Here is a 23,507-nt window from a genome sequence, read left to right on the forward strand (position 1 = left end):
TTGTGGGCAAATACTACGCATATACATGGTGCAGTTATCATTTTTTGCATACATGTTGGCCATAATGTAGGACTGACATGTTTATTACCTCATATCTAGAGCAAGGTTGAAAGAGATTGTTGAAACGTGCTCCTGTAATTAGTATTCCGTTAGGGCCCCCCGATTTTCCAGCTGTGAGTACGTGAACTGAAAACTGGAAAGAAGATTGCATCATGGATGATGTTTTGGAGTTTTGCAGATCCACAATTCCTCATCAGACTTCACAGTACAAATGTGCGATACTGCATTTGTTTTTGTTTCATTTACAAAAATATGCAGTTTTCGACATCAACAATAATTGTTATTTAAGGGATTTTCATGTTTTAAATAAAAAATTAAAATTACGAAACTTGGGACTTGCGGTGCCATTCTCTATGCTAATATTATAAAATATAAGCAACACATGGAATGAAGCATGTTCTTTATTTAAGATTTTAATGATAAAAATAGAGCAAATCCATTTAAAACTTCTAAGAATAATTAAAAGTCATGATCTAGTATTCCCAAGAAGTCTATTTACAATTGTCTAACATCTATAACAATATACTGAAAGATATTAAGAAAGTATGAATGAGTGAGTGACTGCCCAGCAGCCGAATAAGAGTTTCATAGGCTGTTTTGTTTGCTGCTCTGGGAAATATCAGTGAAAATATTGAGCAAATACAATTGCAAAGCTTGCTATAGTTGTAGAAACTACACAAATAATTTTGACGGTGTTAGGCGTGGTATTTGCTGGCGTTTAAGAGTCAAAACCACTAAATATTATATATACATATGGTGAACAGCATTCCTATGAAGTCCTTTTCATAATTAGGCACACTCATTTGGAAAAACAAGAAAAAAAGTCCCAATGCTTCCATGTGCATGAAAAAAAAAAATGTTACAGTTATTTACAGTTTGGTAACCTTCACAGTATTCACGGTCTAACTACAAACCCACCTTTGAAAAAATCGGGGTATCTGAGCCACAAATAATACACCATCATTTGCAGTAACTCTTACAAATTACAATCAAGTTTCAGTTAATCCTAATAATGCAACCACTCAGAGGTCATAAATACTTCCTACAGAAGAAAATACCAAAACTAGCTGTTGGTCCTTGTGATTAATTCTTATACTAAATCAACTGAATTACATTTTTTTTTTTTGGAACAGAAGTTGTTTATCATGTCTGTTTCAGCTATTTACATCATATCAAAGCAAACAGAATCATATTTAGCAAAACTGTTATTCTCACAGATCTATCTGTATAGTAGCACCACTATGGTTTAAGAAAATCAAATAATTTAGCCATCCTTTCTGTCCATTTTATGGAACCCTTCAGGCGAAGCAATAAAGAAGAATTACACAGCATAAGGCTTTTTAAGAGTATCATTTCCTTTGGCAAGCTTTTAGACAGGAAAAATACACCTGTATATAATAAACAAAATGGGTACGGCATGGGCACTAGATTTTACTTAGAAACACCTACACTTTCTGATGTGTGCAAAATATTTTAATTGCATTTTGTCATTATAATCATAATCCTACATATCCTTGAATATATGTAGGGAATAAAACAAGCTGTAATAACCTACTGATAGTTTTCTTTAAAATCATATTAAAACACCATGCAACATGTTATTATGCATTTTTTAACATGTAGTTGCCTTCTTCACTGTATAACATCACTAATTTTTATAAGCTGTCAAGAATATTTAATTTTTTTTATGAGGCAAGGAGTAAATCTGTAATAACAACAAAATGGTACATTTACCATTAAATCTATATACAGTGATGCTGGTCTTTCCTTAAAGCAATAATATAATGAAGCAAGCTCATGTTACAATGAAATTAAAATTCAACAAAGACATCTTGTGACAATATCATTACAAGATTCAATGGTCTCATAACAAAAGCATAAAAAAATAATATCATGATTTTCGCTTCTTTTGATACCATGCTCTTATTTTGTTTTGAAGTATTACATTCCAGAAAAAATAGAACTTATGTCACTTGACCTTGAAAATATCCCATTTCAAAATATGCCTCAATTAAGTGCAAACCTCTTGTAGCAATCACTGTCAGTCTTGAAACTTATAAAGTTTATCTTATCACTCACAAAACAGGATATAAAACTCCTTGTGCTTATTACAGGCAATGTTTTTCTTAATCAGTCAGGTGTGGGTATTCTAAATATCATGGTTGTACATCTGTTAAATGTGCTCACTCTAAAATTAACACATCTTGATATGCTAAAACAACATGAATATCAGCAAAACAGAGCTTTACGTATATCAAAATTGACAAAATTTCAATGAATGGCCATTACTTTCAACTAAAAAAAAAACCCTTAACATTGCTCGGCGGGACAAGGTGACCACCTCCTGTAAACAAGTACAAGGTATTCTATATAGGGTTTTCATGCCAAATCTCATTTTATTCAGGAATCATTGCTTGCCTATCCCTGCACACCGATTCAAAGTGTTGTGCCATTTCATATTAAATAAGTTACTTTTGAATAAATCTGGCTTAATTAAGACAGCTATGTCTTCTCAACAAGGATAAATTAACATCAAACTTTTATTTGAGGGATTTTATCATTTCTATGGCCTGAATTGCGGGAAGATTAGTATCTCTGCAGGATATTTAGACATAAAATTGTGACTTTGGGACATTTCCAAATGCCTATAGTATACCTTTAACCCATGTTACTTCATACATTGTTGTATAAGCATGATATAAAAACAGACTTGACTCATCATTGTGACTACCTGTGACAAAAGCTTGATGTTGGCTTCAAGCACAACAAACTAACTACATATGGGAGCACTAAGATATCAGGGACGAACAGATTATTTTGTCACCAAGGTGCACCTTCATATATAACTTCTATACTTATACAAAGTCTTACATGCAATGTGCACTTCCACTGTCCTTGATAAATGTGGACTTCAACTGCTTTGACAGCATTTAAAGAAAACTGATAACTGTGCAGATATATAAGCAATCAAGGTTTAACAAACTCAAGCTACTGTCAGCTATATACTTGATCTACCTCTTACCCTACTAAAACCTGAGACAAGCCTTTATAGCCCTGATCGAGTTTGTTCAGGAGAGCTTGCCCATACAAATTGGCAGATCTTAATATTTCCCAATATGATCTAGTGTCTGTAGAAATACTGAGAATTTCAAATTAAATTTTGAAATTCAGGATGATGTTTCCACCCCCTATATATAAGTAGCAATTTAAGATAAAGTATGTCAATCCATCATTGAGATAAGGTGTAATACTTCCATACAGATAGTGTATTTGTATAGTTTCCCAAAAGGTCACACCAGCACAGGATGGCCTTGAACATCTTCACAATCCTTGCCCTTGTCGTACTCCTCAATCTCCCACTGCATATTCTGCATTATAAACTTTACGATCAGCTGGTAGACTGTGTGTTTTGCTTTGATTTGAACTGACATGGCAATGAAGAAGGAAACGAAAAATAAAACCCCACAAATCAGGGTAACTATCTCCTCTGTTGTCAAGTCAACTTTGTTGCGAGGGAATTTGCTGATCTGGCCCTTATCTGACAGAAAACACATAACAGTAATGACTGCACAGGACAGCATGACAATGACATTGATGAGAAAGACGCTGTGGAGGATTTTGTCTCGTCCATTTACCCTCGGGAGTCTGAAGTGGTTACACTGGAAGAAAGACAAGTTCATATTCAGATCATCTGAAAATAATAATATTGAAATAACTATGATCAATCTATTTGATTAAATTTGACATTAACATACTCCCTGGTATTAACTGTCACAACTTTTTATCAAAACATTTAGCAAAAAATGTTTTTCAACAATCAAGAAAAATCTAAGTGTGCAAAAAGCACCATTATCAAATATTTTTTTACTATTTTTTTCCATTACTGTGAATTCAGTACACATATATAACAAATTCTTAACAACAAGCATCATATATAAAAATGCATATCATGCCATCTTCTCAAGCATGAACTTCAAATGGTTACAAATATATTTAAGTGGGCTAAAAATAGGAAGACTGATTTTTCTTCAAGGAATATCATGCATACTGAGATCCACCCTTGCTGATTCATTAAATTCCCCCTAAGTCCCGCAGACCTGTCAAAAGTGAAACTTAAACCCTATTAGTAAATAAATTGTGTTTAAACTGACAGAGTTGTCCTAAAGTGAAAATAAAATTCAGTGCACAAATAAACTTTGGCACCAAATTCAAGGATAACCTGTAACCTGTAATCTAACCCACATACAGAATTTTCTACATGCAGAACTTTTTTCTACACTGTACATGCTTCTTGTCATGTTGATAGTTCATTTGAGGTACACACAGACTGTGTATATACGCCTATAGTAGTAAACTACTCCACTCATAACTGACTGTTCTGTTAAATATAGAATACTACACTAGATACCAAACACCAATTTAGCACTGGAGTTGTATCCTGTAGTTTGGTGAACAAAACACTCCTTAAGGAAGTTCAATAATTTGGGCACAGTCAATATTACAAGTTAAATTGACATACATAGACATATAACTCTAATTAAAATATATATATATGCTTAACTTGTACCCTCAGTTTACCCTTCATAATACTTACTTTGAACTTCTTGTGCCGATGAAACTGGTAATGACACAGCTCACACTTGGGTGGCTTCCTAGTCTTGCGTGAGCAAACTTCCAACCATCTCTGAAATATATATATATATATTTTCTGCAATTAATTTTTTCTTACAAAAATTTGTGTAAATTACATCTGAATAAGTCCCAATTGTAAATTTTCAGAAAGTACAGGTTTATTATCTATCCAAAATAAAGGTGTCTTGATCTTCAGTCAATGGGATAGTTTTTTTTTTTTTTAATTTGTAAATTTGTAATGTACCAGCCATAGCAGCAAAGTACTTTTCAGTGTTACAGTAATTGACGCTTCACTCCTTACATTTTCACGGAGAACACAACTACTAATTTAACATTTGCGAAGGTTAACTTCTTTTAATGAAACAGCAAAATGAATGCTTGTATATGTTATCTTGGGAGTTGTATGCCTTTGATGAGAAGAGCCAAGCAACAGAAATATATTGATAAGCTGAAACATGAACGTGTTATATATCAGTCATATATACCAACATACTTGGTATACAGCCAAGATATGCAGTAGTCTATTGACTCAACTTAAAACAGGAGTGGATTTGAACCCATGAGGGTACACAACCCAAAATTAAGGTAAATATCAAGCCCTCAGCTGCAGAGCCACAGGGCAGCTGACTTCACATGCTAATCAATACTGGTTTGCTAGCTGCAACATGATGCTGCTTCACAATGCAAACTGTGACTGTGTGCACCTATACTATAATTATCATACTTAGACACAAAACTATCAATTGCTTTTCACCTTAAAAAAATCAATAATTGTTATTTCCCATAGTATGGCCCATTTCCATGAAACAATCCCCACATTTTAAGACAAATTTTCCCATAATGATTTACTCTGCTAAAAACATCATAGTTAAGATGTATAGTTATGATATTCACTATTCGCAAGTTTACCATTGGTGTATTCAGGAGGAAAATTATAATCCTATTAATTTTAATAGAAATTTTGGGATAAATGCATCTTTCCTTCAGTGTTTGACTTGTTAACTCAATATTGGCCTTGGCATTTGGCTTGAAATAACCCTGTGCATAGGGGGCTATATTTTGCCAAAGTTACATATAGATATGTACCAGTCCATTTTCAATGTCAATAATGTACCTAACCACCCCTTACCAGAAATAAGGATAGTCCCAGAGCACATATTTCTTCTTTTTTTTTTTGGCCTTGAATTCTTCATATAAAAACAGTCCTCCAAGACCTTTCCAAAATATATATCTAAAGCCAAGTCACAGCTGTGTGCAATGCTAAACAAACTTACACTTTCATTTCAAAAAACTTTTACTGAGTCTTACATAACGTGTTATGAATCAGAAAATGAAACTAAATAAATAAATGAATCATTGAAATGAGGTCACTTGCAATAACTCGATCATTGTCTATTTGTCTCAAAATTTTCATTTGGCTGGAAGCAAACTTAATTGTAGCACATGGGTGACATCTACTCACCTTTAAACATGTGACATGTATAAACTGAAGGGTTCCTGAGCACCTGCACGGTGAGATCAGTGCATCCTGGGCTGTGTCTGGCATATGGCATATCCGACAGATTGGGTTCAAAGAGTTGGCCGAACTAGCCTCAGAGTAAGGTGCATCTGGCAAAGGCAAAAGGTGTTTCTTTGGTGATTCCTCCGACTGGGATGAAAAACTCTGCCCCTCCATAGGATTGATATGTATTCCAACGAGAGGCAAGAAAGGCGTAGGTCCCTCTTCTGGTGGATCCCCCATTCCTCTTTGCTGTACAATTTCTATGAACAGATCCTTTTTCCTAAAAGAAAACAATGGAACCTGTTAGCTGTCTGCCTGCACCTTGCTGTGTCTGATTAACACCTGGGGAAATCCCAATATTAGCCAAATCACACTCACAGCCAGACAGCATTCCTGATAACAGCTTTATTCAAGTAAATCTATAGCAATTGAACCTTACCTCTCCTCAATCTTATCTGAATAAGACGTTAACCTCAAAGGTGATATAATACTTACACATATACTCTGTATATTCAAGACTCAAATACTTGGAAACGGGGCCAATGCTACAGCTGCATGCCTCTTTCCCTTAAAGCATAACATCCTACAATACAATACACAGAAGACGGTTCTATCTTTTAAATGCCTGTCCTGTCCTTTAAGAAACTTAACTGACTCTTGACACTGAGGTTATGTCCCCATTGAAGAATGATAACATAGGACTTTTCTGTTATATAAAAAAAATATTAATAGTATTGAGTTTCCCTTTTTCTCTATGATGTCATAAAGATTTTGCACTGAATTCACCTTTTTTAATACATTATGCACTGAATTCACCTTTTTTAATACATTATTAAGTAGTTTTTATTTGTCCTCCAGCTGTATCTTATGTTCATTTTGGTTAATCTTCCCCATGGGCAAGCCATTAATGTCACATATAAATATATTGATTTATAAAATCAGTATATAAAATCTATGTCTGCAATGGTAATAAAAAATGTCAAAATTTTCTGTAAACAATATCCCCGCCATTTTAATCACCATTCCCCATTGCATAACAATCAACAGCATCTACTTCCCATACCCAGTATTAATTATGTCTAAAAGAAAGGTCACCTACATGAAGAAGTTGGCAATGAAAATTAATAACAGATTAGTAGAAGCAACATCTATTGTGTATCTTCAGAATACCATTCTATTTGTAATCATGATGATGCGAGTTGGATGCCAACTTTGCTGTCAGAACGGCATCTCCAGGATGTGTTTCTATATTTGTACAGCAACCCTTCAGGCTCTTGGCGTGTTAGAATACAAATCATTGGCTCAACTCTACAGCAAAATCAATTCTCTGAGCATCATTAGAAGGTACATGTAACAGAGAGTACCTGAATAGCTCTGGTCCTGGTTTATTAGGAAATAAAGGACACAAGTAGCCTTAGCTTTGTCTAAAAATATATGTATGAGTGTAAGTTCTTCAAACACATGAGGTTGCTCAATTGCTGTTAACATTATTTCCCCGCTTATATGATTAATTTACTGACAAAAACCCTAATGGATCCATAAAATGGCAACAACAATGAATTATCCAATGCACTGCCACTTGTGGACGGAAGTTATCTAATACTTAATGCCCTTAATAATAAATGTTCTTTGTCCAACAGTTAGGTCAATATTCTATGAAATCAATGAATTATCAAAAAAACCCATGACTCATTAACTTACTACGGTTTCATTCTACATACCCAATCGCTTGGTCCAATTTTACTTAAAAAGACAATCTTTGCTTACTTGTAAGTAAGAAATAAAATTAAAACTGTGATAGTGAAATAGTGTAATCAAAAATTAAAACACCTACTAAAATGCCTGTCTCCACCCAAACAAAACAAAACCAAAAATACATGCATTGCTTAAAGTATGATGAAATGTCAAATGTGAATTTTAGCTGATGCAAGCAATCAGAAATACACAATGGCTGGCAGAGCTCACTCTCTCTCTTTCTCTCAAAATTTTGATTGGTCACCTGCCTCCAATCACTTCTCTCTCTTCATCCAAAAATTAAATGGATAATAAAAAATCCATAGAATGGGTTATAATTGAAAACATTATCATCAAAATTATCTTAGTCTGTTAAGAAAAGGTTACAATTTGAAACCCAAGCTGCTGAATGCAATTTGTAATTTTATAAAGAAGTATTCTCAATTCACTTTTTTCAAAATCCACATGCTGAATTGTTCAGATTACATCATGTGATAAATTATTCCCTACTTCACAAGCACTATCAAATATCACATGAACAGTCTTTTTCAGTGTGAATTGTAGCTGGCCTAAAAACCTGTCAGCAACAAGGACACCTCAAACCACAGAATGTGACCGCAAATGAAAACCTGTTACCAGTGTACAATGAATTTATGACATTATATATAATCCCTTTTGTCTACTGACAACTCATCACACAGCATATAAACTTCACTACTCGGTGTAATAATAACATTTCTCTTTTTCACAGAGCCCTGTTCTACTGAATTAAACTTTGTTGTAACTAGATAGAATAGCTTAATTCTACTGACTTCAGATGTATAAAATGGATAATAAACTACGAAAAATATGCACCTCTGTGTAATTTCTTCCCACAAGTATTCAGCACTAAAATTCTAAGGAGGTTAAATAAGGACACTGCTTTGTCCTCCAGTAAACTTTCTTAGGCAATGCCCCAATAGACCTCCCTATTTCAACAGAGTAGAAAAAAACAAAACAAAAGTATGACCAAACAATCAAGGCAAAAAGGTCACTCAGCTTGGTTTAAAGATCCAATTTCAAAATAGCCTTTGCTTGAACCTTTTTGGGGTTAATCTTAAATCAACTCAAGAAATGGATATTGCTCGACATAAATTATAAGCATAATTAAATAAATGTGTGTGTGTGTGTATCTGTGTGTGCATAAATAGTATATCATATCTATAGGTAAAAAAATTAATTTAAATCTAAACTAACAACTAACAGTTTGTTAGTATTCATTATAAGTATAAAGGAAAAATCTATCATTTTTCAACTTGCATGGATCGGTTATTTAAATTTCCCCTTTGCAGAATTTTTGAGTATAAAAAAACTTTGTGGCTACCAGTACTTAACATTACTTATATATTCCAACATGAACTTGGCATTGATGATGGACGATGGTAGCCATACATGAAGAAAGAATATTTGTCTGCAAGCAATGCTAAGATTTTACAATCAATTAATATTCCATTGTTAGGAGCTCCAAGTTAGGAGCTAGTAAGCTTGAAACAATAAACAAATACACTGCATATTAGCACAAAATATTATTCAGTATTATTTTCTTCATATGCCGTTTACATTGGTAAAATTATCCTTTTTTAAGACCATTCACAATATATCTGTAAAATACCAAATTTGCCAAAAGTATTTCAATACTGGAAAACATCCCTTCCACTTTTTACCTTCCAGTACATGATATATACTGACCTAACGCACAAAAATACTAACTCAATTAAATCACAAAATAATTTTTTTCAAACATTCAACACATGTATTTTATCAGGTTTCTTCTTAACCCCAGTCTAACCCATCTATAATCATGCAGCAGGCTTACAGTACTTACAGTAGCTAGCAGACCTAGCCTGCCTAGTGCTAAGGAGGATTACAACTTACACAAAGTAATAACATGTAAGGTATTCTAGTTAGTACATGTACTGTACCATATTTTTACTAAATGAAGTACTAAAATATTCTGCCTCTTTGTCTCCCCAACCCAACTCTTAACCACGCTCGGCTGTCACCTTGATTGGATAGTAAACGATTGTCGTAAAATCGCTAAATGATATTAAAACCGGGTGCATAAACTTGAAAACCACCTACAACAACCTTGGACTACCACATTAATCCAATACAATGCAAACATAAACTATAACAAGTGGTTAAAGCCTTCAAACCGAATGTCGTAAAGTCCCCATATACCTCCATAGAGACAATAAAATAGAATGAGCTTGTGAAACAAGAAAAATCCAGTTCCAACATAATAATCGAAATAAAATACTGCCGGGCATCGGAGCCCCCTAAAACTTGGCACGCTTACCGCTAATACTGCAGGCTACATCATCCCGTCGCTCGTTTGTAAATTCCGTGCATGGCATACGCACAATCAAACCGTAAAAAACAAATTCTCGGGGTGTCGTTGGCCAGGTCCACTCTATCCTACCATTACGAAAAAGAAGCCATGCCATTGGACAATGCGACCTCTGCGGTTACGTCATTTCCTGAATTGGATTGTTGAGTGGACCTAGCCAACGACACCCCGAGAATTTGTTTTTTACGGTTTGATTGTGCGTATGCCATGCACGGAATTTACAAACGAGCGACGGGATGATGTAGCCTGCAGTATTAGCGGTAAGCGTGCCAAGTTTTAGGGGGCTCCGATGCCCGGCAGTATTTTATTTCGATTATTATGTTGGAACTGGATTTTTCTTGTTTCACAAGCTCATTCTATTTTATTGTCTCTATGGAGGTATATGGGGACTTTACGACATTCGGTTTGAAGGCTTTAACCACTTGTTATAGTTTATGTTTGCATTGTATTGGATTAATGTGGTAGTCCAAGGTTGTTGTAGGTGGTTTTCAAGTTTATGCACCCGGTTTTAATATCATTTAGCGATTTTACGACAATCGTTTACTATCCAATCAAGGTGACAGCCGAGCGTGCTCTTAACGAACAGGGGAACACATTTTTGAAGGACTACAGCTAGTACATGTACTACTGTATCATGCAAGGATGGCAAGACTGTTATACACATGCAGCCATAAATAATATGTTTTAGACTGACAGAAATGTGCAAACATTTTTTTCTAGCAGCAGCACTGAATGTGGTTTGTTCCCCCTGGCACTTTTGATTAAGATGTTATAATATATCATCGCCCTTTCTTCCAGCCAAAGTTAAAATAGTACACGTTTGCATTTACTTAATTAAATGAAATTAAGAATGTATACATTCCTTTCCCAGGTACAACATGACTCAGTAGGAGAAGCCATATAAATCCTTTTAAAACAAATTACGAAGTTAGGCCTACACCGTTGCATGTACACCATGAAAAACCAAAACAATGCACTTTTCCTTTTAAATGTCGTTCAGTTGTTGAGTTTTAAAATTTTTCGTGGCATTAGAACTTAAGTCTGAATTAACAAGGATTAGTTAATTTTATATTAAGAAAAATTACATTATACTCACCTCCTGAGAGTTCAACACCAACTGTCAACAAAAAAGCCCTTGCTACCCCCTACAGGTATTGTTTGAAAACAGCTGACAGTGTGACCTACTTTCGTTGTTGCGTTCAAACAAGCAAATTTTCACGAAAAAAGTCAGAGTCTGAAAAACCCAATCACCTGGTTGAATTGATACGCCAAGGAAAGTTTGCATGCACTGACGCTAAATTTAGCAAAATGATGCTATTTCTTGTTATAAGACAATTGTGTGCTCGTCTTGTCTAGGCCAGTTCTAGGCAAACGAACGTGTGTGTAAGTCACGTGACAATCACCAAATGGCAAGCTATACTTAGGGTAAAAAAATAGTTTCTCTCATGACAGGGGGAAAAAGGTGACCGAGAAAAAAATGCCACCACATTGATAATATAACAAAACCTTGCATATGTAAGATGACGAGTTTTCCTAGCGCAAAATTCTGGAACCAATGACCATAACAAGAATAGATTAAATACCGAAATGCGGAAAGAGACTATAGAAATACAGAGCACGTGCACGACCTCGTGTTGCAATTAGTCACTGGTTTGTACGGTTATGTTAAAAAATCCAGCAATCGTTAAAAACATTGTCATGGAAATATATCCAAAAACCATGCCAAACTAAGGAGCACTATCATTTTAAAAACATTTTAGCCTACCAGTAGGCTACACCATGGAATATAGGCCTATGGTGCGTTATATTTCCATAGCTACACTGACACTTTGCACACACAAACATTGTTCCAAAATTCAAATGAAAATAATACCCCGGTGCAATACAATGGTGTACTATTGCCTAAATACCTGGACTTAGAGATATGAAAAATTAATTCAAAACTGCGGTCCTGGTAGAGGATATGTAGGGAAGAACGGTGCTTTGATTAGCTGTAGTTCAGAGTTAAAAACGCTGCATATCTAGAAGATGGTACGAAATAATGGAGCTGAATTGTCTCTTTGAATATATTGTTTAAGTGCATACAAGACTATGTGCGTTGACAATTAATCGGGGTAGCCTATAGCTGTTTTTGGTGTATATTTGAGCACATGGCAGGCCTGTCGAGGGGGCATGTTTGACCCTACGGCTATATATAGGCCTATATTCGTATACTTTAAAGCCCTTGAACTTCTTTTGAAAGTCTTTATATAATTTTTTAATGCTCGACCATTCTAGCACGGATCAAGGTGCCTGCATTGGTTGGATTTTTTTTCTCTTTTTACATAACTTACTTTTATCTTTTTTCCCTCTATAGAATTTTATCCCGCTGGTGCAGCTACTTACATATTTTCAGTCTTGTAAAAGAAAAACAGCAACAGACTAAATTCCAATTTTAAAAGAAACTGTTCTCAAGAAAAAAAGCATTCTTTTTAAACGTGAAAGATGCAATCTCCAAATTGGTAGACCAATGGGTTCCAGCTACGATCTGAACATGGTCTCGCTACGCTTTAAACAAGGTGGAACGTATAGCTCAACAAAATCAGTTGCATATATGGCACCAAACTACATCGCACATATCATGATCACATTCAATGCTCTATGAAAACAACGATTAATGTTTGAAAATGATAGTTTTCCCTTCTATATAACAGCCTCTACATAGGCTGCAATCGATGTTGATCTGGCCACACCCACAGTAAAGGACGTTCGTCTATACATGCAGCTGTCTTTTGGCTAACTATAGGGCCTAGGCCCAATAAAGCACATATACGATCAGCATGTACGTAATCAGTCAGCCGACTGAATTATGTCAAATAAATAAAATATTTTGTAACAGACTATATACAGTCAGAGACCCCTGTGGGCGGGTGAAAAGTCTATAAATCTATATCCGACATGCATAGATCTAGCTGCCGATCCCTATTAGGCCTATATTTAATCTATTTAAACCATATTTAGTTACACAAATTAGCGAGTGCCATTAGCACAAGAGAAACCGATTCATTGAAACTTACAATTACATTATAATATATCATAATATAAAGTCGATAAACCAGTGACACTAGTCCTGATCTTGAGTAATTCATTGAGAATTACGGTTTCGTTTTGAACAGCCGTAGGCCTAGTCAAAGAGATACGGGAGTTTCCCCTCGTAAACAGTTTTCAGCAAAATATTTTTGGGAACGTGTTTTAATTCTTATCAAACAATCTACTTTATTTTGAACACACATTAGTATTTTAGCTATATAAATCACATTCTCTTTATTTTTTATTTTTCATGTCGTATCGTGCCGTTCATTTTTTACATTCTTTACTTTAGATGAGCTTACGTATCAATATGGCCGCACGTCGTCGACGTTCATTTTGAGCAAGGTGCCAGTTAAGTTGAACTACTATCTCTTATTGTTCGCAGGCGGAAGCAGCTATCCAGTGAGTACCAGTAAAACATGGTGTGTGTGTGTGTTTGTTGTCTGTATTGTAATTGAATTAAGATAAAAGTAGGAATTAAACATTTGATGATTCCTTTTAGAATTCAATTTCACGCGCCGATCCGAACAGATCTTTTTCGGTTCATGGATTAATAAGCTATGAACGAGAATCTGTCAATGGTTAATGAGTTTACGCAGGTCTGACGTTATTACTTTTAAAAATTGAGATTGATAGAAATCCCTTAACGGGACATATGATTATAATGACAGTGTGCAAAAGCGACGAGTGCTGATTTTTATGTGAAAATTAACTTCTATTTGAAATTAAAATGGACTAAAATGTCTGCAATAAGAATTTTTTTAATTATATCCAATATATATATATATTGGGTACAATTAAAAGATTCTTATTATCTGGATTTTGTGGTTTGATAAAATTGATGGCAGAGATTAAAAATTGCCCACAGCAGAATTATTTTTACACAAGTTTTTGGTATTGCAATTTATTTATTTATTTTTTTTATTATTTATTTATTTATTTATTTATTTATTTATTTATTTGATGTATTTTTCAGTGTTTACTCCATAAGGGTTAAACCATATTTTTGTTTTACTTTATTTTGCGAATGCAAATATAAGCTAGTTGGCTTTGTTTGGTGAACAGACAGGTTGATTTCAAGTCACCATAATTGTTCTTAAATAGTTTCTGTAGTATAGTTTCTGTGCGTAGTAGCTGTCCAACTACATTAGCCAAATTTGCCTTTTTTTTCTGAAATTTTTCAGAATCATGTAATGTTATTTTGCTTTAATAATACTGTCATATTAGGAGTCATTTTTTCTCAAAGCTATGTCCAAATCCTACACAAGTCCATATGTTTTTTTTAATTTTTTTTTTTATTTTTGCAGGTACAGGATGCTTCCAATCCAGACCAAGTCCTCACATTTTGAATCAATCCTAGCAGAATTGAATAAGCAGCGCCTGTCCAAAGTCCACTGTGATGTGTCTCTGGTTAGTGATCTAGGTGTGACATTCCCAGCTCATCGCTGTGTCTTAGCAGCCAGTTGTGGATATTTCCGTGATCTACTAAACCAGCAGAGAGCAGGGTCAATCTTAGTCCTCAATGACTATAGCACAGAAGCATTGCAGCTCTTCATTGAGGTCATATACACTGGCAGGTTTCAGCTGCCCAAAAACATAGACAATGAGGAGGATGTAAAAAAGCTGAGACATTTAGCTACTCTTTTGGATTTACAGACTGCTGTTCAGCTTTGTGATGAATACCTCCGTGGAGTTCAATTTTTCAAACCAAAAAGTCGACGCAAAACTAACAAACAAAAAAGTCAACGTAAATTAAAGAAACCCTCTTCTAATCAATTGACAAATGAGTCTGCAGAGCCTGAAAAAGAAGAAAAGGAAATTAAAACTGATACAATTGCTACAAATGTACCAACTGATGATAATGATGATGATGATGGGGATGAATTACAAACTGATGATGAGGGGGAAGAATCTCCAGTTGATGTTGGAATGATTGAAGATGATAGTGTTGAATACATACCAACTGGGTCTGCAGCAAAGCAGTGTTTTGATGATGAAACGAACACAAAGGGTATAAGAAAATCACTACGCATTGTAAAACGAAAAGTGAAAAAATACCCTGAAGAGGAACAAATAGCGAAACCAAGAAGAAAAATTAAAAAGAGGAAAGTGCAAGATGATAGTGATTCTGATCTAGATGACAGTATTGTTGTAGAGAGTGGTGCAGATTTGGCTCCTTCTCAGCCTGTTGATCCTGTGACAGAGGCTCTGAATGTGGCTTTTGGTATAACATCTGACTTAGGAAAAGAAACCAACCCAACACCAGATCCAGTGGAGGTTGAACAAACTTTTGACAAGATTTTGAAAATGTTGGCTGTTCATAGACCGCAACAAAAAATAGAGAAAAGAGGAAGAAAGCCCAAAATTAAGGTAGAGGAAAAGGAAAGCAAGGTAGCAATGGATGGGGAACTTTTCAGAGAAAATGATCAGTCAGTTCTTGAAAAGTTTGCTGAAATTACAACAAAGGTTGCAGAGCAGGAAGGACAGACACTTTTGATAAATGGGACCGTTTCTACTGAAAGTTCAGATTTTGATACCAAGGTCAGTAAATCCTTCAAGTCAATCCAAGAGCAAATTAAAAAGAGAAAACTAACTGAAAATAGTGAAGTGTCAGTCAACCTTGGCTTAAAGAAGAAGCCAGCCAGTGCACAAGAAGAAGAAGAATGGCGAAATTGTTTATACTGCAAACAGTTTAGGGGTAAAAGAAAGGGAAGATTTGAGTTCCATGCAAGATATTGCAACAGCCAGTACCGATGTCAACTTTGCTACAAACCTTTTCTCAATGAGTTTGATATGAAGAGGCATCATTGTGCAAAAGAAAAGGTATATTATGCTTTTTGTACTTTATTATGTATGTTGGTGCTGTCCATTGAGTTACTGAGAAAAAGGTGCACAACAAAATTATGATACCAATAGTAAAAACATTCTTTGTCAATGGACTGATTGATATGCTATTTAAAAAGTGTTTGGACGGTTCCATCTATCGTACATGTTATTTGTTTTGCTTTATTTTTTAGAAAAGTGTCATTTGTGAACAGTGTGGGAAGACCTTGACCAACTGCTATGCTTTAGCTCTCCATATGCAAGTACATTCAGGAGTGAAGAAACATGCTTGTCAGCACTGTGGAAAGCTTTTCCTACGAGCATGCCAGTTGAAGGCTCATGTAGTCCATGTTCACACAACAGAACGTCCCCATAAGTGTGTCCACTGTGGCAAGGCATTTGGATTGAAATATGAATTAAACAGACACTTACAGAACCACAGCACAGCATACAACTTCATTTGCAACCAGTGTGGTGCTGGGTTCCATGAGAATTTTAAACTTAACCAACATGTCAAGATGGCTCACAAGCCTATGAATGCTGGCATACCACAGGTACTACATCAGACTAGCAGTGCCTCAAGCCAGATAACATTTTTGGCCCCAAGTATGACATCCCAGGCTGAAAACTCTACTTTCACGTATCCTACTAATAGCTTGCCTGTCAACAATCTTCCAAACTCCGTTCCAGGAGAGTCTCTGATTTATGCCATGGTCCCTGCATCTTCACTGGCACTGACTGATGACCTACAGGAGAATGATGTCACTTTCCAAGTAATTCAAGCTATCCAGGGGTCATACAGCAATGACCAACCAAACCAGGACCAGGAAACTAGACTGACCACTCTGTAAACATTGTAGTCAGTGTGGGGAAAAAAAAACACTGAACAATTCTAATGATTTGTTATACAAACTGATTTTTTTTTACTTTTTCAAAGATAGAGTAGTTTTATTCTATGCAAATATATTGCATGGTGAATATTGTATGGAATGTTTGAAAAAGTGAGTTTCAGTGCAAAAAAGTGTCACCAAGGGCTTTTGGTCAGATTCTGCTTAGAACACTTCGTAAATGTCAAGAGGCTGTTGTGTAGTCATCTTGTCTGATCCTGTACAGGAAGAGAATCTTTATCAGAATGCCCTAGTTGTACGTATTCCTCATGCTTACATTATTTGACATCAGAAGTTATCAGGTAAAATGTGTTTTTGCACTAGAAATTGTAATTATGCAATAACCAAGGACTTTAGACAACTTTATGATATGTGTAACGATGAAAGTTTTATTGAAATGTTTTCAGATTCAACATAGCTCAACAACTGCCAATACGTAGCATTTCAAAAGTTCCCTGGCAGCTTAAAGACCCTCATCAATATATACAAATGGTCTTAAACATTTTAAGCACAAGTTAGTAGTGTGTTACCTTTATACCAGAGACAGTGAAATAAAATCTTAGAAGCTAAAGGCCATCAAGTTGGTTACAACTTAAAACCAAGATCAATGCTTATAACAGAATGTGTTGGAGCACAAAGAATGCATTGAAAGACTGTTACGCAAAATTTCTAATTAATGGAAATTTCAACAAGAAAATTAAAAAACCTGTTGAAAATGTTAAATGTCTTAGACCATTTATAAATCCTAATAACTGGATATTAACAGTCTAAATATCAACTTTGTTGAAAAATTAGATTCCTATGTATCTTTTATTACACCATCTAGTCACGTTCATGTCTACTCTGTAGTTTTGTTGCATTAAAGAGCACAGGAAGATTTGAGTGTAATCTAAAAATGTAAACATTTAAGATCATGGGACTTAACCATGCACTGTCACAGTGAACAAATAAGGGGTCCATAGAGTCAATCCCTTTTCACAGTTACTTATTATATTTGGTATTCACTGTCATGTAACTTTAAAGTCATTTTTTCGTACAACAAGTGTTGAATTCCATCAGCTTGCTTGATCATCATCCTCAAAATCCTGTGATAGTAAAAAGTTGGCTGCCAAGTCTTCATTTTTCTCACAGGCAAAATAGGCTTGAATGCACATACCCTCTGGGAAACCCAATGCTTTGAGCTGAGGGAAGAGAAAGAGAAAAAAGAAGCTATACATCTTCTTTGAAGCAAATCTGTATGCTCATCCATATTATATAATGTTTCTATGGCAATACAAGAACCTATATGCATTATACTTCAGTATTTTGAAAATCACCTTGACGCAAAGCAGACATATCTCACCCTTTCAATAGCTTCTTTTTCCTGTGGAGTAACTTGCACCACACCTGGAGCAGGTCCTTGCCCTTGCCCCCCGGCTCCCTGAACCCCTGGCATCACCGGACTCCCACCTGCCTCCACTGGCTCATTCAACATCTGAACAAACTGTGCTTGATTTTGGCTGATTACCTACAAAGACCAAGAGGTGTAAATAAGAAATCATCCAATTAAAAAAAAACATTTAAAGCAACAGATTTTTTTTATCTTTAGATTAATTCTTAATTTCTCCAAAAAATTGTTTCTCAATAACTATTTTCAGGGTGAACTTGTGCAAATGTTACCTGGAGCAGCTGGGGGTTTGTCCTACCAATCTGTTCAAGCAACACATGCAGAAGCTGAGGGTTTTGCTGAACAAGGTTTCTCATTTGTGTAAACTGAGGTTGATTTCTCAAAAAGGAAAGGTCTTCAGCACCTAAAATAATTACATATTTAGTTAAAACTTAAAACATACCACAGCTATTTCACAAAAGCACCCTTAAGCCCGAAAAAGTCAAAACAAAGTGCGTTAACATTTCTCATCAAAGAACATGGATCGAGTGGAGAGCACAAAAACCAGTGATGCAACAAAATGTCTATTCCTCTTCATTTACAAAAACTAATACTCACTTCCAGTGCCAGTTGGTGCTCCTGTGCCAGTTGTTGGTGCGCCAGTAGTTGGTGTACCAGTGGTTGGTGTACCAGTGGCTGCTGGAACTCCACCAGCAGGTGTCCCTGTCTCAGAGGCAGGTGTGCCAGCTGCTGGAGTACCAACAGGCTGTGCAGGTGCTTGTACTGGCTGTTGTGCTGGTTGAGCTTGAGTTTCTTGGCTATGTATTTGAGGAATACCCTGAGCAGGACACATGATATAAACATAATTAATAACCTGTTATTTCTTCATTGATTTTTTCTAATTTTATCATAATTTTTCAGAAAAAAAATGCTTTGGTACAATGGGGCAGTCCTTGACAAGAATGTCAATGTACTACTTTTTAAAAATTAAAAGGTTCCAATCCAAAAGCATATCTGATAAATAGTAAAATCCTTATCTACTTTCCATAAAAGCTTTGGGTTAAAAATACCTAAAGTGTAAATATATTACTTAACACAAAACTGTTACAGGAGGTTCTGCTAGTACTTACAGTTAAAAGATATTCCACTGCTCTATCTGGATTATTAAAGCTTGCCCTTAAGGCTCTTACTACTTGATCTCTCTCAAAGCCCATATTCATAATTTCCAGTATCATCTGTTCATAAGCCTCCCCTGTTACTAGTGTACTCTCAGCAGAGACAATTGATGAAGAGGATGGCACAGAAGAAGCAGGTGTAAAGGAACTCTCTGAGCTAGCTGATGCTGAAACATCACTGAAATTACAAAAAGTAGAACCCTTTTTGTGTATGTGTGTGTGGTTAATACACAACCGTTATATAGGTAAACCAGCACTTTTCAAATCTCAGTGCACACATACACAACTATTACAATTACTTAAATCATTCTTAAACATCAACAGATCTGTTTCCAGTAATTTGAATAAATACAAACACTTGATAACCAATATGTTATTTGTCAGTTGGATCAGACAGTTTAGGCTGATATTGTTATTGAAAAACATAACTACCTCGAGGGCGGTGTTTCTTCTTGTATTGGTTTTACTTCTTCCTTCTTTTCTTCTTTTTTCTCTGGTGTGGCGGCTGCTGGTGTACTGGCAGGTGCTGGGGCTGGGGCAGCACTGGCTGTCTGGGCACTCTCTGCTGGTTTGGCAGGCTGTGCTTTAGGCTGAAATAGCAATTTTTAAGTATGTGTTCATCTCTTAAAGTAACAGCAACTATTAAACTGTATTGCTTGTTGTGTAAAATTGTGCTTTCAATAGAATGAAAAGATTTGCAGCCCGTACAGGAACACTCTTACAAAATATATAAATGTGGGGGAACCAATGTAAGACCTAGATGAGAAGAGCTACAGAAATATATACCCAGACAAGGGTTGGGCCAGATATTAGCTGTTCACTGGGAAAAAGGAAAGAAACATCCTTGACCTATACTTCTGCAGCTGAGGAAACTTTACATCAAATTTTAAATTCAGGAGTAAATGCCTGTATTCTTTAAAAATAGAGATGGACTGGGACTCACAGAATGTTACAAAGTTCAATTCAGACCTAATAAGGAAACTGAATAATCACAAAGATGTTGAATAGGTATTTTCACTGGAAGGTTTGTGAGAAAACATAAGAAGGCGGAAAAATACAATTAGACATAAATGACAGCTTCTGTGAAAAACTGAGAAAGTGTAGGACCTAAATGTTTATTGATGTGAAAAGTCTTTAAAGACAGTTAATCAATTTTTCACAATGAACAAAGTAGAGAAACAAAATATCAAGCCCAGGAAATGTTAACAAGCCAATATCTTCTGGCATTTGGTATATCCCATAGATCTTTAAACAAATTATAATAAAGAAGATCACTTCACTTACTTTGGTAACCATTACCACCACAAAATTCTTTTCTTCAATTTTATAATCCCCAACGGGCTTTTCATCATCTAGAATTTTACCTGAAAAAAAAAAGAAAAGAAATTAAACTTAATAATCATAGTGCAGTCCCAAGGTTTCTCATTTTGGAGCAATATAAAGTAAACATTTATGAAAAGCCCCCCCCCCCCCCCCCCCTCCCTTTTCCAATGGCAAATTTGAAAAGGAACAATTCTTTTGGTTAAATGAAATATCTCTTTTTCAAAATTCCAATTTCTATTTATACTACATTATATTTATTCATTTATTTTTTGCTATTACTACCAATATCCTGTCTCTATTGTATAATTTGGCTGAAAGTCATCTATGCTGAAGTAAGCCAAGAACCTGATGCGTATAACATAGAGCATGTTTTTTTCTAACATGGAAAGGTGTAGCAATAACTCCTCACATTTGCTTTTGCAATTTTGACAGGATTGATCCTACCTGTGCATTTAACATGACCTAGCATCTAACTTGAGAAAACTGCTTCACTCATACCTGCATATATTAGCTTCTGACCAACGGCTGGGAAATCCTTGCCTTTTTCTGCTTCTATTTTTGCTTTAAGCACCTTCACCTAAAAAATGAATAATATACACAGCAAAAAATGTTATATTTCATGTTTGTTTAATAAAAAACGATAGTAATTTGTAAAATTGTTGATGTACCAAAGTGATAAATGGTCATCCATTTTTACCATAATTTTTACAAGTCTACAAACTGTGCACTGAGGGGGAGGGATTTAATGGCCTTTGTACGCTTTTGAAAAATAATACAAATTGTCCAAATTGCTGTCAAAGATCATCATTTTAAACTTTTCACCTTGTACTCTCCGAAGGGGGGGAGGGGGGGGGAGAGAGGGGGTCTTAAAAAGTCTACTTTTTGTAGACTTGTGAAAATGATGATGGAAATTGACAGTTTACTTTTATAGTATAGCTTATCCTTTCTCAAGACTTTTATAATATAGCTTATCCTTCTCAAGACAAAACATGCAGGCTGACAACACCTACATCACCATCACTCCTTGGTGAACAGCAAAACAGAGATCCACACAATACTGACTTTCAATGCAATCATTTGGAAGTACCCTTGAAATTTCAATTTCTGATATGTAAAAACATATAAGCAAAACTTGCACCTCTCCCCACCCCGAATGACACAGCCAATAACTCAACTTCTGCCTTAATGAGTAAAACTCCCTGTAGGGTAATTACCTGTTAGGTCCTATCAAAGTGTGTTAATAGATATCAGTAGAGATAATTTTGCACAAGTATATCACTCAATGTAAAAGGGGCCTTGATGTTTTTTATTATATATTCTATACCATTAACAATTTGTATTTAAATAGTGTGCAAACTCAGGATAGTGTTGTTTTTTTCAAATAATTTTAACCCCTTAATTTTGAAAGAGACTAACCAACTCTAACATAACGTTTCATGCATTAGCAGTCCTATTAATGGTCTCAGATGTGTACTATTTGTGCTAGCATATGAAGGATAGTTGCCTATAACTGTAAAATAATGGATTAGTGCCAAATTTCAATTCTATCAAAGTAAAGCCTGTAGTGTGAACACAACAGTGATGCCAATACACCTTACGAGAAAAATTCTATGGACATATACTTTTTACTGCAGTAGAAAATCTCTTGTTGGAATGCAATTGATGTAAGCAGTGGATGTTGCTATGTTTAGCGCATGCATAGTTTCCTATATGTATATCCAATCAAAAAGAAAGCAAACCATGTGGTCTCAAAAACTACAGAATGCTTTGGTCTCTCAAAAACAAGTATTTTTATACAGCAAAACTAATATCATGAACATTAAAAGTGAAGTATTACTGTGATGATTGAAGAGATTGGTATTTAATGTGCATGTTCAACAGGACATACCATGGCTCCCCTAGCAAGTGCCAGTAGTTACCAGATCTAGCAAGGTGAATCAAGATTTTCATTTTCATGTGTGAATGCGAAGAAGTGAATTTAGACAAGTGCCTCAGAATGTCTGTTTTTTAAATCACAATCACCATGCTGTATAGAAACTGGAATAATGGCGTCATGCCAATGCCAATATCCATGATCTTCAAACTAAGCACTAGTCACACGTGTGAAATGTGGCTTTCAATTCTTTCATTTGGGAGGGTAGTTCAATTCTCAATAATATAACACTATGCGGGAAAATCCATATATGTATAGGTAAATATACGAATAACACTTTACACGTTTAACCTTATCCAAAACAACTATCGTTTTTACCTTTCCTGGTAAGTGAATCATATACATGAAAATAGCGTCTACTCATCACTAACTCTACAACAGATACCCGAAAAACAGCACTTTACTGTCGATTCTTACCAAATCACTTGGCTCTATTTCAATCTTGAAAGTCTGCTGTTGCAATGTTTTTAGTGTAATGAACATTTTGGTTTCTGTTCAGTGTCAATGAAGCCGTAGTTATTATAAAAAAAGTGCAGAGACCCTAATGAAATGCGGCAATATTCCGACTTTGTCAGCTCGTCCCTGTCCCGCACTGAATTAATAATTTTATCATTT

At 35.3% G+C, this 23,507-nt stretch overlaps 3 protein-coding genes across 6 annotated transcripts; 1 reads left to right on the top strand and 2 right to left on the bottom strand.

Moving 5' to 3' along the window:
* Positions 1-447: 447 nt before the first annotated feature.
* On the bottom strand, positions 448-11,718 carry LOC106158397 (E3 ubiquitin-protein ligase MARCHF4-like). Of its 4 annotated transcripts, XM_087008177.1 has the most exons (5): positions 11,413-11,718; positions 8,783-8,895; positions 6,155-6,473; positions 4,655-4,744; positions 448-3,719 (listed from the first exon to the last, which is right to left on the bottom strand). In XM_087008177.1, the coding sequence occupies exons 3-5, from the start codon at positions 6,431-6,433 to the stop codon at positions 3,351-3,353; spliced, it is 738 nt and encodes a 245-aa protein (XP_086864303.1). In that variant the 5' UTR covers positions 6,434-6,473; positions 8,783-8,895; positions 11,413-11,718; the 3' UTR covers positions 448-3,350. The 4 variants fall into 4 exon arrangements, with proteins under 4 accessions (XP_086864303.1, XP_013389797.1, XP_013389798.1 ...); XM_013534343.2 differs by lacking the exon at positions 8,783-8,895 and having other exon boundaries at positions 11,413-11,717; XM_013534344.2 differs by lacking the exons at positions 8,783-8,895; positions 11,413-11,718 and adding an exon at positions 8,028-8,176.
* A 1,955-nt stretch (positions 11,719-13,673) lies between these two features.
* Positions 13,674-17,666, top strand: LOC106163741 (uncharacterized). The gene is made up of 3 exons (XM_013541418.2): positions 13,674-13,807; positions 14,693-16,208; positions 16,403-17,666. Exons 2-3 carry the CDS (start codon positions 14,700-14,702, stop codon positions 17,057-17,059), a joined length of 2,166 nt encoding a protein of 721 aa, XP_013396872.2. The 5' UTR covers positions 13,674-13,807; positions 14,693-14,699; the 3' UTR covers positions 17,060-17,666.
* Positions 17,458-23,500, bottom strand: LOC106158469 (lysine-specific demethylase RAD23A). The gene is made up of 9 exons (XM_013534467.2): positions 23,310-23,500; positions 21,458-21,536; positions 20,921-21,000; positions 20,069-20,226; positions 19,592-19,814; positions 19,080-19,299; positions 18,755-18,885; positions 18,438-18,602; positions 17,458-18,276 (listed from the first exon to the last, which is right to left on the bottom strand). Exons 1-9 carry the CDS (start codon positions 23,373-23,375, stop codon positions 18,151-18,153), a joined length of 1,248 nt encoding a protein of 415 aa, XP_013389921.2. The 5' UTR covers positions 23,376-23,500; the 3' UTR covers positions 17,458-18,150.
* Positions 23,501-23,507: the final 7 nt, after the last annotated feature.

Source organism: Lingula anatina, chromosome 1, assembly GCF_051362555.1.
Source record: "Lingula anatina isolate TDL-2025a chromosome 1, LinAna3.0, whole genome shotgun sequence".
In the NCBI taxonomy this organism is placed as follows: Eukaryota; Metazoa; Brachiopoda; class Lingulata; order Lingulida; family Lingulidae; genus Lingula; species Lingula anatina.